Source organism: Heptranchias perlo, chromosome 23, assembly GCF_035084215.1.
Source record: "Heptranchias perlo isolate sHepPer1 chromosome 23, sHepPer1.hap1, whole genome shotgun sequence".
NCBI classification, from domain to species: Eukaryota; Metazoa; Chordata; class Chondrichthyes; order Hexanchiformes; family Hexanchidae; genus Heptranchias; species Heptranchias perlo.
In genome coordinates, this window is record NC_090347.1 from 20,610,338 (window position 1) to 20,629,696 (window position 19,359).

A 19,359-nucleotide genomic window follows, 5' to 3' on the forward strand; every position below is an offset into this window, starting at 1 on the left:
TTGATGCTGGTTCCCTTGTAGACTGCCAGGGGAGATCTTGCAGTGTTAGTTATTGTACTAGGTTTTTGTGTGCATTACAAATGTGTGTTTTTAATACCTAATTGTTCTAGACTTGATCAGGAATCCTTTGTGTACAAAAGAACTGCATGAATTGTAACCTTTTTGTGCAAAATATGTGTCCCATTTCATGCATGTTCTTGTGATGTGTTTATAGAGAAAGAGAATATGTCAGAAACCCATTGAATACTGGACCCAAATAGCACGCACAAAGTCACAAGTGTTTTATGAAATCAAATCTTCCTGTTGGATAAGTCACATATCCAGTGGATCGTTGATGTTGTTTCTGAAACTAAAAACTTTTTTTAGTAGTATCAAAGTTAGTTCAAAAAATAATTAGGTTTTGGTGTACTTACCATAGATGAATATGGTGCAGGCCATACTGGTGTTATCAATGTTGTGCCATTGTGAAATAAAAAACATTTAGGCAGTGATTGGTATCATGTGACCTGTTTTGTGCTGGTTTGTGTAAAAGTTATTTTTGAATACATTTCCTCAAAAATGATTTTGAAAACTGAATTAGTTTTTGTTGAAACTTAATCTTTCCCCCATTGCTTCCATCAGGTGCTGAATGTCATAAAAGAACTGGATATGGAAGCAATAATGGATGTCCGTGCAGAAAAGCTCAGTGGTGGACAAAAAAGGAAGCTTTCAATGGGAATGGCAATTTTGGGAGACCCTAAGGTGAGAGGTTAGATGTGGGTTCCATGGGCCTTTTGTTTTGACTAATAAGTGATGTAAACCTTTACCCCGTATTACTGTAGTGAAGCAGAAAGTATTGTGTGAAACTGCCATAAAATATTAAATTTACATTCTTAAAACTTTAATCCCGTTAGTTAGTATTTTATCTCTTTGTACAAATTGAAAAGAGAGGCAAGAATGCAATATTCTCAAATTAAATGTGTAAGTTCAGCTTTCCAGAATGATACTGTGATGTCACAATATTGAGCTCAAGTCAGCTCTCATATTAATCTCGTTTCTTCTTGCTACTATCACCTCCTGTCATGCCAATGTGGTATAAGTTTATAATATGTTTTTGAAAAGTTAACATATTGAATCTTGAAAAGTTTCCTATTTATTTTAACAGCATGTAGAAGTACCTTAGTTCATTTAGACGTCATTCTGTTTTAACAACTTCCAGTGTTTTCCTAAAAATCTACATCAATCAGTTAAAATTACTTTCAACTGCCATATATTTTAACTCTACCTTTTTATAATTTGAAAAAGGAAACATCATCTCACATTGACCTAAAGTAAGACCAATTAAGACCCTGCAAGAAGTGCTGTTTCCAGTAAGGTTTGACAGTGCAGAAGGTTTTTTATCCTTTTGATGCACCTACTTGTATTCCCCGAATAAAGGAACAAAATACTAACTTTTGTATCTACCCAGATAAACATCTCTGAAAGACATTCCAAATTGTAGAAACTGTGAGCAACCCCTGTCCCCCTCCATTATTCACGCAGCAGTTTCTTTTACCTGAATGTATGTAACTGCTGAGATAAATTTGCACTGTGAAGTTTCAAATTTGGGATATTGGCTACAAAAATAGAATAGTAGCCCTATGCTCCTGCATTCCTTTTATTTTCTTTGCTAATTCTGTTTTGTTAGCCACTGAAATATTAACATTATCGAATGGTCTTTTTTAAGTACTTTATCACTGGTTGAGTTTTGAAAAAAAGAGTAAAAGTCTCATATTACAAAGTGAAACTTGTTTCTGCCAATTACTCATTCAACTGACTAGTTTATAACTGTTAATGTACCTCGCCTTTGGAGGATTCAAGAATTGCTCACATTAGGAATTTGAACCCAAGAACACAGGGTTTGGAAACATGCATCTGCTGGAAAATCCTTACTTTTTTTAAATTTAGTGAAATGCAATCTGTAATATCTCTATCTCTATCTCGCTCTCTCAAAGGTTTTGCTCCTTGATGAACCAACTGCTGGGATGGATCCTTGTTCTCGCCAACAAGTGTGGGCCTTGCTGAAAAAGAGGAAAGCAGGAAGGGTGATACTATTAACCACTCACTTCATTGATGAAGCTGATATTCTGGCAGGTTAGTGCTGATGATGAGATTTGGTTGAAGATTAGCTCGTTAGTAAAATGATAATGGCTTAGAAATTGCTTTTAAAATAACGATGAGCCCAACAGCGCTCGCCGTTATTAGTGGCGAAATCGAAGAGCAAGTTCTGGTGACTGCACATGTGCAGTTAAATGCGGCAATCCAGAACTTGCTCTTCCTGATTCGCCAGCGATGTGACAGCTTCGCCTTAAAGGGACCTCGCCGGCTGCAATCTATGGAATCAACGGACCTGCAGCAACTTGCTGTTCTGCCCAGCTGGAAATGAACTAATCTCGCCACAAAACACATATGCTCATTTTTTTCAAGTATAAACTAAGTTTTAACAGCGTGATAAGTCTTAATGACTGCCAAACAACCTCTTTGGCAGTAAAAATTAACTTTTAAAAATGTGGAGTCTCATTACTGCTGATTTTAATAGTTTTTTTAAAAAAATGTTTTAATTAAAACATTTTTTTTAACTTTTTCATGCCGTCTCTTTTATCTCAGTCTTTTAATCTCATCTCTTTATTTTGCTTTCTCTGTAATTTTATAATACCTTATTGGGCACATCTAAGTTTTTAGTCTGCGCTGTTTGCCTATGAACTGCATATCCTGGTTCTCACAGCGTGGCTTGCTTCAAGCTGATTGGTTGAGGGGCCTTAGCAATCCTTTCACCACTCACACAGCCCGGGAAAGAACGCTTATATTATTATTTGAACTTGCAGTTCAAGGAAGTTGCCGCCAAAAAGAATGCGGTAAATTAGTGGGTGAATTTAAATCTAATGAGCGGCAACCACTGCTGGCCTAATACTCTTGGATTTGTTTGTTTTGCCAAAATCCCTGGTTTACTCAAAATTGGATTTTCTTTCTACACTTCTTTGCTACTGATGCAATAGACATATTTAGTTTAAAATCTTATTTTACTTTTTAAAAAAAACAAAATACATAAACTATTGAGAAACTGCTTATTAGTGCAGTGCAATCATAAACGTTAGCATTTTGCATCATATTGTGCCAAAAGAATATGTGCATTGGTAAAACTCAGCAATACAGCTCATCACTCATTTTTGCTTAAATATCAATTTAGTGCTAACTCTGGTGTGACTCACTTTGATTTTATGTTCCATCCTGAAAAAGCGAAGATTTGAAATACACCAAATAAGTCATAATTTTTGGGCATTATGATTGACGTAACAGTTACTTTTACCATCTGATGGAATTGATTTATTGTGTGTGTGTGTTTGTTTGTCTTGGTGTAGATCGTAAAGCTGTCATCTCACAAGGGCAGCTCAAATGCGTTGGCTCCTCACTGTTCCTGAAAGCAAAATTTGGTGTGGGTTACAACCTCAGGTAAAGTATTATATATGAATTTTGAGTGAGATCTTAAGAGGGCTCAATATGAAATATCCTTCAGTGTGTAATGTTTTTGGTCATTAGAATTTGGCCCAGATGCTTATGTATATAAGTGAAATTCCCCAGGAATTTCTGAGGTATTTTCACTCTCGTGGTTTTTGTGCTTGATTCATTCTATGCAATTATGGCAACACTAAATCAGTTAATAGACAGCAAATTCAGTCCTGTTCCAAAATGTTAATTCATCAGTGCACTAAAGCTCTCTTGTGATGTAATTGCACTGTTAAGGCTTCAGACAAAATAATACCATTAAATCATAATGCTGCCTATTTGAAAATTATGTCTGAAGTTGACGCAATTGTGTGCATGTGATGCAGTTGTCAGTTTTTACAATGCTACGCCTTGTAAGACTGGCTCCAAAGGTTGGGTTTTTCAGCCAGAGGCCAAATTTTTAAATTGTTGATCCCATTTCAAAGTTGCACAGTGGGACCAAAGGCAGGGGAAGTTGGGTTTGTGTGTAATAATATTGGTGGTCATTGCAAAAAGCAGAGGCTGTGACTTCAGATTGGTTTCATAGTTATTCTGAGTCGCCCAAACCTAGGAAATCACTGTAGGGGGTTAGAATGCAGATATATATAACTTTTTAAAGAGGTAACAAAACTAGGGCATGTTATTTTGGAAAAAAATGAAAGTAGATAATAGAAAAGAGGGAGACAATGAGGAAGGAAAAATGAGGTGAACAGAAGTAGTGTTCAAATATTTATTTGAACTTTAAGGAAAAGGTTGGCCTATAGGGAGTACTTTAAGTCTTAAGAATTTTTTTGACATTTTAATAAAAAGGACAAATTTATTGCTGACATTGGGATTCTCAAATGGAATCTCATTCCCTCATGGGTCACTTCAGTGACATCAGCTACAGGAGCATCCTGGAGTGACTTCAGTGCAAAAAGCATCAACTACAATTTCAGACTAGCTTGAGTTGCTTCTGAGTTGCCCAACCCCTGGAAATTATTGTATGGGCTTGGAATTCAGATTTCCCAGCCTATGTTATAGTTTCCCAGAGTCAGGCAGCCATGGAGAAGTTCCCAGACTGATTTGAAGTCATGTCCCCAGCTGTTTGATTTAAGATGATTGGCCGAAGGATTAGCGGGGACATGAGGAAAAACTTTTTTTTTACCCAGAGGGTGGTGGGTGTATGGAATTCGCTGCCCGAATTGGTGGTAGAGGCAGGGACCCTCAACTCTTTTAAAAAGTACCTGAACCTGCACCTAAAGTGCTGTAAGCTGCAGGGCTATGGACCGGGTGCTGGAAGATGGAATTAGAATGGGCACCTGGTTGTTCTTCGAGCCGGCGCGGACACGATGGGCCGAATGGCCCTCTTCTGTGCTGTATCTTTTCTATGGTTCTATGGTTTGCAGTGTAGTTGTTCTAGGACACTCGCGGTCATCAATCTCACCAGAGCAACCTACCTGGGAGGGAGACCTATTACAAGGTTTCCATATTAACAATAATGTTGGTGTTTTTTTAAAAAAAAAGTTAAAGAAATACTTGGAAGATGGTCCTAGAAAGAGGGAGTACTTTGAGCAAAATATAGTTCCCCTAGACTTTCCCTCACTTTTGAGGCTCCATTTTTGTTGTGCAGGATCACTACAACAGTTTTTTTTTAAAAAGCTGCCCTTGACACCTGAGTTGCTTTATTGCTGTAATACATTGGTGTCATTGTACACGTCATGAAATCCTAACAAAAAAGGCAAGTGCAGGGAGCCTGAAATTCTTGGGACTGCCAGTGGGATCACAAGGGTTAAACTGTAATAAGCTGATAAGATATTGGCCCAGAATTTTCTGGAGATTTCCCTCATTGGAATGATGTATCTATGGTGTTAGGTTCATTTTCTATCGCAAAAGTCCAAGGAAATTATGACACAGGTGAAATATGCCATTATTCACACTGCACCGTAATTTCCTGGGACTTTTGCCCCACTCCGGCCCCCATTAAGTCAATGGCGATCGCTAATTTCTTGGATTTCGCTAGTTTTCTTGCCACAGCCACTTAGACGGAAAAATACTGGTGCAGGTGTGCCGGTCACCAGTATTGATGTGATTTATGGCTCTTGCATGACTCTGAGCCTAGGAGGACTATAAAAGTTGTAAGGTTTCATCTCTGCAGTCTAGAATTGATCGCTTAGATTTTCTTCTCTTTCAAAACTGAGATGAGGAGAAACTTCTTCACTCAGAGGGTGGTAGGTCTGTGGAATTTGCTGCCCCAGGAAGCTGTGGAAGCTACATCATTAGATAAATTTAAAACAGAAATAGACAGTTTCCTAGAAGTAAAGGGAATTAGGGGTTATGGGGAGCGGGCAGGAAATTGGACATGAAGCTGAGTTCGGATCGGTCAATGCCCTGTGGGTGGCGGAGAGGGCCCAGGGGCTATGTGGCCGGGTCCTGCTCCGACTTCTTGTGTTCTTTAGATTGGTGGTTGGGATCAGATCAGCCATGATCTTATTGAATGGCGGAGCAGGCTCGAGGGGCCGATTGGCCTACTCCTGCTCCAATTTCTTATGTTCTTATGTTCTTATGTTCTCTGTTATTGAGACCTTCAGTTTTGCCATCCAGAGTTCTCTGAGTGTCTGAAGGCAATACTTCTAGGACCCCCACACCGCTCAACGCATTCAGAAGGTCAGAGGATTGCAATGGCCTTTCCACTGGGCATTCTCATATTCTGCACTATCATGGACGAGGAAGAAGACCAAAGGCAGGAGGCATGATGCATGAGGCACCATGGCCAGAGATAGCATCGAACGTGCAACTACGCCCCCATGGAGAGCACAGGGAATTGATGTCATACCTGCAGCTGTTAGAGGAACTGTGCTTGTGCAAATTGCGCTTCACCAAGAAAGCAATTGGCCATTTCAGTGTAAAGCTGCAGGAAGAACTGAAGTCGCGGTCTACTTCCCGCAGGGCCTTATCAGACGAAATAAAGGTGCCCACAGCCCTCGTTTTCTACGGCTCGGGTTCCTTCCAGTCATTCACTGGAGAGATCTCTAACATCAGCCTGAGCGTTGTGATGGCCTGCATTCGATAGATGACAGTTGCCCTCTTCCACAGGGCATTGGATTTAATCAAATATGGCATATCCCCTGCGGAGAAAAGAAACAGGACTATCAATTTCCACATGCTTGCGGGCTTCTGCAGGGGGTTACCAATGGTACCCACGTGGTGCTGAAGGCTCCATTCGAGGAACCTATCACTTTTATCAACAGGAATGGGTTTCACTTGCTAAATGTGCAAATTGTCTATGATGCCCAAAAAAAGTCCTGCATGTAAACTCCATCAGGGAAGCTATGACGACGGGATTGTCCTTCGCCACTCTGCCATCTATGAATTATTCAGCAGGGAGGGATAAGGAGGCAGATATATCCTCGGGAACAAGGCTTACCCCCTGAAGCAGTGTTGGATGATACCGATCCACATCACCAATGGTGTGCACATGGGGCAACCTGGCAGGTAGTGGAGAGGACCATAGTGGTGCTGAAAGCATGCTTCTAGTGCTTGAACAGGTTGGAGAGAATTTCCAACAGTACACCTCCGATAAAGTGACAAAGATTGTAGTGGTGGTGCTGCCCACTGCACAATTTCGATCTGTGGAAAGGGCTCAGCGTGGACTTGGCAGATGAGATGCCTGAGGATCCAGAGGATCACCACCTGCATGTTCCCAACCCCAGAGGTGGTGGCTCCTCTGAGGAATCCACGCTCAGAGCCACCAGGGCAGTCGGAGAGCAGCTGGTGGCACAGGTGTTCAGCCATTGATAACCACCCTCATAAACCCACCCACGTCAAACTTGCTGAATCAAGCAGCATGAGGAAGTCTGAAGCAATTATGTCATGCACTAATCCCTGTGGGACTGTGAACTCAAAGAACAACAGGCAAGGTAACAAACAATGAAAGTTTTATTCAGTAAAAAAGTGCAATTAAAGTTAGTCAGCAAACAACAGCAATGAAAATTGTGCCCAAAAACAGCTTTGTTAAACTTTCATCCAACAAACGACATCAGAAAAACTTTTATTCAACAAGCTTTTATAGCGGCATGTGAACCTTTTTGAGGCAGGCCATTGGCAGCACTGTTTGAGGTCCTTGATTCGCCATTCTCCTCGCTGCGGCTTATTCAAATTACTTTTACTGGAAATTTTGGCATAAGTTTGCAACGTGAAGATTGGGGCACGAAAGGGTGTAATTTATGGTGTATGTCGCCAATCACTCTTCTCTAGGAAATTCTGGGCCAATTAGTCCGTACATTTAATGTATCTCCATCTGCATGCAGGGTTATATCATCTAAAATACTTGCTTTTTGATTTTGAACAGAATGTCTGTAAATGAGTCCTGCTATTCTGACAAAGTGACGTCATTGGTCAAATACCACATATCAAATGCTGAGTTTTCACAGCTGCATGATCTGGAGCTGGCATATACTTTACCTCTTCAGGACGTTAACAAATTTGCAGGTACAGTAGGCCCATTAAATGTAACTTTCATCATTCAATCTCTTAAATCTGGTGTCTTTAAGAAGTACTTTTATTAGTTGTGGTAGCACGAAGAGCGTCTAGGTGCTGGAAAAAATTGAAATCTTCCAACACAGGGTTGGTACCTCTTCTCCCTCTAAACGTTCCTGCCTATAATTTTGTGCTGGTGTTGTGTTTATGCTCATTGTTAACAGTCTCTCTTTTCAGATCTCTTTGAAGATTTGGACAGTCGTACCAATCTCGGAATTGACAGCTATGGGGTTTCCATGACGTCTTTGGAAGAGGTTTTCCTGAAATTGGAGGCAGAATCAGAAATAGACCAAGCAGGCCAGTAAAACCTTGCAGTAAATTAAAGGAGTGCTGTGCAACCAAAGTTTCCTCTGCAAAATCTTCTTTTCAGCCCCCTCTACCTACACACAGACATTTCTTCCATTCATTCTACTTCAGCTGACATTAAGCTAACCAGTAAATACAAGAGACCATTTTTACCAGTGGCTTGATCCTTATTGTTTGCATTTTTCTGTACTCTTTCAGATTACAGTGTTTTTACCAGGGACCCAGCACCAGATGTGATAGCAAATGAAGAAGACATTTGCATTGATTGCATTGATCACCAACTCCTGACTTTTCCAGAAGCCAACTCAGCAATGCTGACTGGCGCTGCTCTGTGGCTTCAGCAGTTCCGCACCATAGTCTGGTTGCGCTTTATGAATTTCAGTCGAGAACGCAGTACGCTCCTTTATATGTAAGTGTAATGCGATAATCAAGGCAAAGAAAGGCTGTTGGTCCTTGTTGTTATCATCATCATCTTATGTCTCCTTTTAGCATCCTACCTTCACTTCAACCACGTGGAGTATTTACGTTTTCATTAATTTATAAGGGCTGTTGTGGTTCATGTGTGTTAGTGAATGTTAGCACTGGAAAGGGTTCAAAGAAGAGCAACTAGTCTGATATAGTTCTTAAATTGATATGCATTGAAGAGAAGTTAAGGGTGCTAAATATGTTATTATTGGAGGGAGAAAATTCAGGCAAACGTAATCTGAGTTTTAAATCGTGAAGGGCAATCAGATCGAATGTGGAAAGTTCTACGTATTGAAATAGGAGCAAAGAACTGAGGTGCATGACCCATAACCAAAGGAGGTTTTCAACTAAATGTAATTTAATGAATAACTAGACATTCAGCTAAATTGTCCAGTAGATTGCCATTTAGCTCAGTGATGGACTTGAAACATCCAAAAAAGAAATGGACAGCTTTCTAATTAATTAGTGGGTAGAGGCATAGTAGCTTAGCACTAAGGAAATAGGAAAATTAAATTAGTTTCAGTAGGTCTGTGCACAGATCTAAATAACAGAGCATGAGGCAGTCCAAGGGGGAGGAGAAGGTCAGAATAGAAAGGTTGTAATCATAGAGGATTCTATAATCAGAGGGGTAGATAGTGTCCTCTGCAGTTGCAACCGAGAGCCCAAGAGGGTGTATTGCCTACCTGGTTCAAAGGTAAAGGTCATCTCTGAGCAACTGGAGAGGAACTTGGAAAGGGAGGGGGAAGATCCAGTTGTCATGGGCCATGTCGCACCGATGACATAAGGAAGAACAAGGATGAGGTCCTGCTGAGGGATTATCAGAAGCTAGAACTAAATTAAAAAGGACTTCACAGGTGGTAATCTCAGTACGTGGCTCGGGTAGTAAACCTAATTGGCATAGGGATAGGCAGATCAGAAAGGCGAATGCGTGGCTGAAAGAGTGGTGTGGGAAGGAGGGGTTGCATTTCATGGGACATTAGCACTGGGACAGAAAGGAGCTGTACCGCAGGGGCGTGCTCCACCTGAACCAGAATGGGACTAGAGCCCTAGTGGAAAGGTTGAATAGGGCAGTGCATAAGGCTTTAAACTAGCAAGATGGGGAGGAGGGATCTGGTAGCAATAGCAAAAGCTTAAAGATAAAACAAACAGGAGATGAGTGTAAAGACCAGATCAGGGTAAGGAATAAAAATGACAAACAGTCAAGGAAGAAATACAGCTATAAAACAGAAGTATAAAAGGACAGTTAAAAACGAAGTAAAAGGAACAATTATTAAAGATAAATTAAACTGCAAAGTACACAGCCTCCAAAATAAAATGGGGGAACTGGAGGCAATAATCTGTAACAAGGAACCAGATGTATTAGGAATAACTGTAACATGGCTAAATAAAGAACAGGACTGGCAACTAAATATTGTAGGCTATAACGTAATCAGAAAGGATAGGGAAGGAAGAAGGAGGGGGTGGAGTAGCTGTACTAATTAGAGATAACATAACGGCAGTAGAAAAAAGGGACATAACTAACAGAAGGATAGAAATAGAATCCATATGGATTGAAATAAAAGATAAGGGATCCGTCACGCTAATAGGGGTATACTACAGACCACCTAATATTGGAAAGGAGGTGGAGGAAGAAATATGTAAACAAATGTGAAATGAATAAAGGACATAGAACAATAATTATGGGAGATTTTAACTATCCCAAATAAACTGGCAAGAAAAGGTAGGTGAAGAGATACAGGGAATGGAGTTTTTACAATATGTGCAGGACTCCTTTTTTACCCAGTATGTAAAAAGCCTAACGAGAGGAAGCACTACTGGATCTAGTAATGGGAAATGAAACAGAACAGATAAGAGAAGTAAGCGTAGGGGAACATTTAAGCAACAGCGATCACAACATAATAGGTTTAAGATAAAGATTGAGAAGGACATAAGTAAGACAAAGACCAAAATAATAAACTGCAATAAAGGTGATTTTCAGGGGATGAGAATAGAACTAGGGAAAGTAAACTGGAGAAATTTACTGATAAACAAAGAGAGCAGCAGTGGGAAACATTTAAAACGGTGATCAATAGAGTCCAGGAGAAATATATCCCACGAAAAAGCGAGAACAAACTAGCCACTAATGATGCCATGGATGAATAAAGAAATAAGGGCAAAACTGAAACTAAAGAAAAAGGCATACACTAAGTACAGAGACCACAAAGGAGAGGATGAGAAAAGGGAATACGAAAAAGTTAGGAAAGAAGATTTAAAGAAATTTAGGAAGGCAAAGAGAAACTACAAAATTAAATTATCAAGGAATATAAAAAGAAATAGTAAATAACGAAAGAAAAATCAGGATAGGGATAGAGCCATTAAGGGATACACATGATAGATCCACAGGTAATGACAGTGAAATTGAAGAAATATTAAATAATTACTTTGCCTCAGTATTTACCAGGGAGACTAACATGGTGGGCATGGACATTAGAAGAAAAGATCAAAAAAGATATAGAGACATTTAAGATCGAAAGGGGGGAGATAATTGATAAACTAATCAAACTTAGAGAGGATAAAACCTCTGGTCCGGATGGATTGTATCCGCGCATATTAAAAGAAGTTAGGGAAGAGATAGCAGAAGCACCATTACGTATATATAAAAATTCATTAGAAAAGGGAATAGTGCCAGAGGACTGGCGGACAGCTAATGTGATTCTTATATTTAAAAAGAGAGATAGAACCAGTCCAGGGAGCCATAGAACAATTAGCTTAATGTCGGCGGTAGGAAAATTAATGGAATCCTTACTCAAAGATGTAATAGAAAAACATCTAGAAACCGAAAATATAATAAAGAATAGTTAGCACAGACTTCAAAAGGGTAGGTCATGCTTGACCAACCTTATTGAATTCTTTGAAGAAGTAACAGAAAGGGTAGGTGAGGGTAATGCTGCAGATGTAATATATTTGGATTTTCAAAAGGCCTTCATTAAAGTACCGCATAGTAGACTCACTACTAAGGTCAGAGTATGTGGAGTCAGGGGACAAGTAGCAGAATGGATAGCAAACTGGCTACAAAACAAAACAAAAAACAAAACAGAGTAGGGGTTAAAGGTAGTTACTCAGAGATCAGTATTGGGACCACTGTTCACCATTTACATAAACGATTTGGTTTTGGGAAACGGAAATACAATTTCAAAATTTGCAGATGACACCAAATTGGGGGCAGAGTTAACACCAAGGAGGACTGGAACAAAATACAGGAAGACATTAATAAACATGCAGAATGGGCATGTAATTGTCAAATGAATTTCAATAATGGTAAGTGTGAGATATTACATTCGGTAGGAAGAATAAGGGGGCCACATACTGCTTGGATAATAAGAGTCTAAATGGGGTAGAAAAAGCATACCAAGCACTGGGGTTCATTTCTAGAGGGATAGAAATGAGAAGCAGAGAAGTTATGTTAAACTTGTATAAAATCTTGGTTAGACAACGCTTGGAGTACTGTGATCAGTTCTGGTCTCCATATTATAAAAAGGATATAGAGGCACTAGAGAGGGTGCAAAAAAGATTTACTAGGATGATATTAGAACTGAGAGGTTATACCTATCAGGAAAGATTGAATCGGCTGGAGCTCTTTTCTCTAGAAAAGAGAAGACTGAAGGGGGACCTGACAGAGGTCTTTAAGGTTATGAAAGGTTTTGATAGGGTAGACGTAGAGAAGATGTTTCCACTTGCGGGGGGACCAGAACTAGGGGTCAAAGATATAAGATAGTCACTAATAAATCCAATAGGGAATTCTGGAGAAACTTCTTTACCCAGAGAGTGGTTAGAATGTGGAACTCACTACCACATGGAGTGGTTGAGGCGACTGGCATAAATGCATTTAAGGGGAAGCTAGATAAGCACGAGGGAGAAACGAATATGCTGATAGGGTTAGATGAAGTATGGAGGGAGGAGGCTCGTGTGGAGCATAAACAGCGACATGCATCTGTTGGACCGAATGGCATACCCTGTTTTTTTTTACATAGAATGTACGGCACTTCACTTGTCCTGTCTCCAGTCTGGCTATTGGGGTTTATATAGAGACAACACTGTGTGTACTCTTCACTATTGTAAAAATTCTAATGTTTTAGAAAAATGTGGCTATTTCTCAAGCTCACTGTAGAATGGAAATTTGTCTTTAGAATAATTTTTGAAACATTTCAATGAAACGGTGTTAGATTTTACCGTATATACTAGTTATGGAAGCAGTAAAATAACATTTTTTAATACTTTTGCAGAATTTACATTATCGGCATTTTGATATCCATCGTGGTTATGATGGCTTTATTAAACGGTACACTTAGTCGAAAGGATGTTGCAGTGGAACTATCCCCTGAGTTAATTCTACTCCGCCAAGGCCAAAAGCAACAGAAATATACCACTCGCCTCCTTCTGAAAAATTCTACAGGTGAGACATAAGTGGGGAAAAAAAATCAATTGCGGAAAGCCTCCAGTAACTAAATAATTAATTGAACTGGTCCTCAAAAAAAAAAAGTCTGAACTATTCATGACAACTTACGGTTTCACGCCACTGTAAGTAGACCTTTTCTTCATTTGTTAGCCTCTATGTATTATTAAATAGCCCAGTAATGCAGCAGAGCAATGCATTTTTCAAGGCAATCCTGTATCCTGATGGCTTTGCTTAGCTTGTTCCGATGTTGTATACGTACCGCCTATGAATATATTCGGTGATGTAGGGAAATTATGGCCCACAGACTTCAATTCAGCTCCCTCAATCGCCCTTCCAACCAGAGCAAATTAATTTTCCTAGCTAGACAATCAAACCTACCATTTGTCCTCAACTAATTTTTCCTCTGTAGTAGAGACCAGTCTGGCTTCTCATGTTATGAATTTATACACATTATTAGCTATGTCTGTAAGGTGCAAGGGTCAGTAAGAAACAATAGAAGTTCCCAGATGGCAATCCCAGCAAGCTCTGGATATAATGAAAATTGCATGGGAGACAGAGAAAATTCTGACAAAACTGCTACTGATTTTATCTGTTAAAAAGTGAACTCTGAAGTAGTAGGTATTCATTTGATCAATATGTGGACACCCAAGGAACAAGCATGTAAATATTTATTTAAAATTTCATATAAAGGTGCCATTTACAAATATGTGTATATGTATTTGAGCATGATTTATAAGAGATTATTATTCATCTGTGTTGTGTGTTTTTTCATTTCATATCAGGCAGTAGTGTTGATAAACTTATCCATGCTTTGGAAGCTCAGAATGTGAAAGTGGAGTTGTTCATTGACAGTGAGTTCACGGATGTCGCTCCACACAATGCAGCACTAAATGTGTCGCTATCAGAAGAGGTAACAGACTTGAACATACCCCTTTGAATGATTCTGGATGTATTTGAATCATAATTTACAAGTATTTAAAACAAAAATGTCGCTGGAAGATATTTTTTACTTACTCATTTTGTCATTTGTACCTCCTCATTTTTTGTAGGCATTTTTATCATTACGTATTGTCCAATCAGAAAGGGCCACAAATTAGACCATGATTAATTATGCACAACGTTTGTTTGAAGTGGTGCAAATCTGATAAAGGTCATTTTAAAATACAAAAAAAAGAATCTCTATGCTACCCCACCTCCATCCAATCTGGAAAGGTCACTCAGTTCCATGACACTCCACCTAGTGATATTATTTATGAAGTGTGCCTGATTGAGGCAAGTGAGTGTAAGGAATGAGCACCCTGAGGTTTTGAATTCAGGGTATTCTGGGAATAAAACGCTCAATTGCTTGTCTCTTAATTATCAATTGTACTTTTATTTGGCCTGTGGACATTGTGTACAAGATAGAAAAGATCAAAAATGGCATTTGCTCCTAGTCACAAGTTTTGTTTTTAAAAGTAAGTTTTATTCCTCTTCAAACCTATTTACAAGTTTGTCTGCAAAATGTTTGACCAATAAGTTGATAACTATTACAAATGAGACTTACTGGGTGTGACTATCAGACAGCAGATTCAATAGCTGTCTGTCCTTGTATGGAATAAACATATTGGCAACATGATGCCTTTTTCAGTGAGGAAAATCTCCATAGTTACCTGAATATATCTCTCTTTTCTTGCTTCCATTTCTCCACCATATTAAAGATGAATCTTCAATGTAGGTAAGTATTTGTCCCTAGATGAGTCCTAGCAAATATTTTATTTTATGACCAGAACTACTACTCCATGATGCCATGTTTAACCTCCAATTCAGTTGCTAAACAGTAGCGTGAACATGATGTTACATAGACCAAAAGGATTCCTTTGGAGAGTGTATCTGCTTCTGATATTTTCTGTTTGTATGATTGATTGATTTAGAGGCTTTGTGAGTTTTTTTTGTCAAACTCTGCTGAGATTATTTACTAGATGATCTATTGGCATGACACAGTGCAGCAATATGGGTAGGACATGGGTTCACACTGTGATTCACTCATAGCTGATTCCGATTTTGATCTTAGCTAGGCTATTTGGAAAACTGCTTTTCCAGCAAGAGGAAGGAAAGGGAAATAGGGTGAGCACCTGTTTGTTTTTGAACCAGACAGTCCAATATTGGGGTGGCTGCCTGTTACAAAATTGAAAAGTAAGTTTTCAATTGTTGCATCTAAAAAAAGTGAGCGGATTTGTTTCATGTATGTGCACAGCCTTTATTAAAAAAAAATAGTTTTACTCTTGTCTGGTTGTGAACTGAGGAGAAGGTGGAAGTCCTAAAGGAGAACCATCTGCTAGAAGGTGCACAGAAAATTAGCAGATGGCTTGGGCAATATTGAGAAAGACCAACAAAGAAGTCTGGCTCTTTAAAAAGGGAAAATGCTAGAATCTATTACAAAGGATGTGATAACAGGACACTTAGAAAATAATAGGATTTGGCAGAGTCAACATGGATTTATGAAAGGGAAATCATGTTTGTCAAACTATTGGAGTCCTTTAAGGATGTAACTAGTAGAATAGGTAAGGGGGAACCAGTGGATGTGGTGTATTTGGATTTTCAGAAGGCTTTCAATAAGGTCCCACACAGGAGGTTGGTGAACAAAGTTAGAGCACATGGAATTGGGGGTAATATACTGGCATGGATTGAGAATTGGTTTACAGAGAGTAGGAATAAACGGGTCTTTTTCAGGTTGGCAGACTGACTAGTGGGGTACCGCAGGGATTGGTGCTTGGGCCCCAGCTATTCACAATCTATATCAATGATTTGAATGAGGGGACCAAGTGTAATATTTCCAAGTTTGCTGATGACATAAAACTAGGTGGGAAAGTGAGTTGTGAGGAGAACGCAAAGAGGCTTCAAGGGGATATAGACAGGCTAAGTGAGTAGGCAAGAACATGGTAGATGGAATATAAAGTAGAAAAATGTAAAATTATCCACTTTGGTAGAAAAAACAGAAATGCAGAGTATTTTTTAAATGGTGAGAGATTGGGAAATGTTGATGTTCAAAGGGACCTGGGTGTCCTTGTAGATGAGTCACTGAAAGCTAACATGCAGGTGCAGCAAGCAATTAGGAAGGCAGATGGTATGTTGGCCTTTATTGCAAGGGGGTTGGAGTACAGGAGTAAAGATGTCTTACTGCAATTATATAGGGCATTGGTGAGACCGCACCTGGAGTATTGTGTACAATTTTGGTCTCCTTACCTAAGAAAGGATATACCTGCCATAGAGGGAGTGCAATGAAGGTTCACCAGACTGATTCCTGGGATGGCGGGATTGTCGATTGAGTAGACTAGGCCTATTCTCTAGAGCTTTAGAAGAATGAGAGGTGATCTCATTGAAACGTACAAAATTCTTACAGGGCTCGACAGGATAGATGCAAGGAGGATGTTTCCCCTGGCTGAGGAGTGTAGACCCAGGGGCCACAGTCTCGGAATAAGGGGTAGGCCATTTAGGACTTAGATGAGGAGAAATTTCTTCACTCAGAAGTTGGTGAATCTTTGGAATTCTCTACCCCAAAGGGCTGTGGAGGCTCAGTGGTTGAGTACATTCAAAACAGAGATTGATAGATTTCTAGATATTAAAGGCATCAAGGGATATGGGGATTCTGCAGGAAAATGGCATTGAGGTAGAAGATCAGCCATGATCTTGTTGAATGGCAGAGCAGGGTCGAGGGGCCGGATGGCCTACTCCTGCTCCTTTTTCTTATGTTCTTATGTAAAATAGGACCACTTGTCAGGGAATGGCGTATGGTGTTGCAGAGAGAATCTGAAATCAAAGAAAAATAACCTGTCCCCAGTGGGTTAGCTGGTTAAGGCAGTGAGTAGATGAGTTATGTGAGCCACATGTGTGATACCCAATCTGTGCTGACTTAGCTGGTCTCAAGTGGGGAAGTAATGAGGGTCCCACAGTTATCTTCAGCCCTCAGGTTAGGGAGGGGAAGATCAGGTAGGGTTCTCACTCCTGATTATCCAACAACCCCTGGTGGAAGTGAACAAAGATCTACCTACAGTCAAATAATCAACTGATACTCACTGTTTAGTCTCATACATGAAAAGAGTGCTCACTTGGGCAAAGTAACCAGGATGACCAGCACCCATCCCAGTCAAGAGTTTTTGCTTTGAGGAAAGAGGAAGGGAGAAAAAATGACAAAAATGTGGAGTAAATTTAGGTCAATGTTTTATTTAATTTTTTTATATAATCTAACTCCAAATTTATATTTTCAAATATGAGTGTAATGCATTGACAAGTTACTTCCATCTTCCAAGCAAGCTTATGTGCAACCTGTTTTTTATTTTTCAGGGGGGAGGGAGGGGAGTGCAGTTATGACAATTTACTCCTTTTTGGCTTGACGCAGTGCATTGCAAATGTTTTTCTTGAAGTTATCTCACTGTACTAATGTAAAGTTTAAAATTGCATGAAGAATGTGACAGAGAAACTTTTATGGAATAATATGGACTGTTTTCATTACCATCTCTTTCTGTCCCCTGTGTTCTTGTTCAGAAACAGTATATGTTCACAGCAGTGTTCAATAGCACGGTGATTCACTCACTGCCAGTGTTGATCAACTTAATCAGTAATGCCCTCCTCATTAGCATAAATGGATCTGGAGGGATTCAAGCCTGGAGCAAACCATTCCACTTAGTAAGTTAAATACTGAATAGATCTAGTGTGATACTGATTGTAAAAATGTTTGCTTTTACTTTGGTTTGTATTACGTGTTGTCTGTATGACTAATTATGACTGGTTGCTAAATATGTGGTTTCAGTTCTGCTGTTGTCGGCTGCCTGTTGTCTATTTAAAACATAAGTTACTAATTCTTATTGGTAATTTGTTTAAGTGTACCTGTGCTATGCACATCATTGAATTGTAGTTACAAAAAGAAACTGAATTGTTTTGCATAATTTAGAAACCAGTGTTTGAATTTGCTATGATAAGTTTCCTTACATTATGTGTGGGCTATAAACAGCCCATGAAACAGTTAATCTGTTTAAAATTATGCAGAAAATGCAAGCTCACACCCATTATAGTTTTTTTTTTCCATGTATGTCTCTGTTTCCCTTTTCTTTTGTTTCCTTTTCTTGTTGCCCTCCTAGAGACCTGGTGCTCAACATGGTATTTCAATCATCTAATATCCATAGAGATGATCTGGTCTCTCCCAAGAAATGGGTTGATTCCTGATTCTGGGTTGAAAGGACAGTTTCTGGGTTCTGATTGTAGTGTCTCTTTAACCAATCACGTATTTCTACATTTTTACAGATATAAAACTTTTTTAATATAATACAGATTGAAGTTAACAATTGTGTGATATGAGTGCAGTTTGAACTAAATGTGAATATTTATTTTCACACTTTAGACAATTACTGATGATGACTTTAAGGAAAAGGTTTATATGGCTTTGACAGTATTGGGATTACTATCAGCTGCATTGCCAGGATGTTACACCATGGATAATGCACGAGATCGTGAGGTAAAGACCTGATTTCATTAGTGACAAAATATATCAGTTTGGCCTAATGAGGGATAGGTTTTAGTTACAATCTCTCTGGTAAAATACAGTTAAATGCTGTTGGAGAACAGGGAAATTGTGGCATTTTAGAAGCTGTCGGTGAGCTTGCGCAAATTTGAATTTCTCAGTGATTACTTATCCAGAGATTGCTTTCGATCTGACATTGCTCAAGTATTTGTACACTACAATATTGAGTTAATCAAGTGGTGGAGGCAGGGGGCAAAATTTTCTTTGATCTGGAGCACTGATATGAGAAGCCAGATGCTCTAACAAGTGCGTTTTTATGTCTTAGGTACAAAGCTTAGGTCATTTATGCTTCTACTTTGCTCCCAGTGTAGTGATTGCAACCTGGCTGAAGCAGTTTCATTAATAAGGGTCAAAAGAGTATGATTTGATGTTGAAAATATCTGTATTCTGACAGAAATGTTACCTGTTGGATTGTGCTTGTTTATTCTGTTTACCTTGTGACAAGCAAGCTCAGTCTACGTTTTAAAAAAAAAAGTTTTTAAAATTTTGATGCACCTGTTAATGCAGTTCTTGGTGACATTGAACAGTATCTTGGTCTTTCTTGGTGGGTATCAACATTCACAGGAAAATTCCAAGACTT

At 39.2% G+C, this 19,359-nt stretch overlaps 1 protein-coding gene across 1 annotated transcript in view; it reads left to right on the plus strand.

Annotated features, from left to right (window-relative positions):
* The window catches only part of abca5 (ATP-binding cassette, sub-family A (ABC1), member 5), a 90,292-nt gene that overhangs the window by 41,041 nt on the left and 29,892 nt on the right, over positions 1–19,359 (plus strand). The window contains exons 13-22 of the mRNA XM_068004144.1: positions 622–741; positions 1,974–2,112; positions 3,378–3,468; positions 7,832–7,971; positions 8,197–8,316; positions 8,524–8,734; positions 13,053–13,222; positions 14,008–14,135; positions 17,747–17,887; positions 18,600–18,713. Coding sequence (XP_067860245.1) covers positions 622–741; positions 1,974–2,112; positions 3,378–3,468; positions 7,832–7,971; positions 8,197–8,316; positions 8,524–8,734; positions 13,053–13,222; positions 14,008–14,135; positions 17,747–17,887; positions 18,600–18,713 — 1,374 coding nt within the window. The remainder of the gene's footprint in view (positions 1–621; positions 742–1,973; positions 2,113–3,377; positions 3,469–7,831; positions 7,972–8,196; positions 8,317–8,523; positions 8,735–13,052; positions 13,223–14,007; positions 14,136–17,746; positions 17,888–18,599; positions 18,714–19,359) is intronic.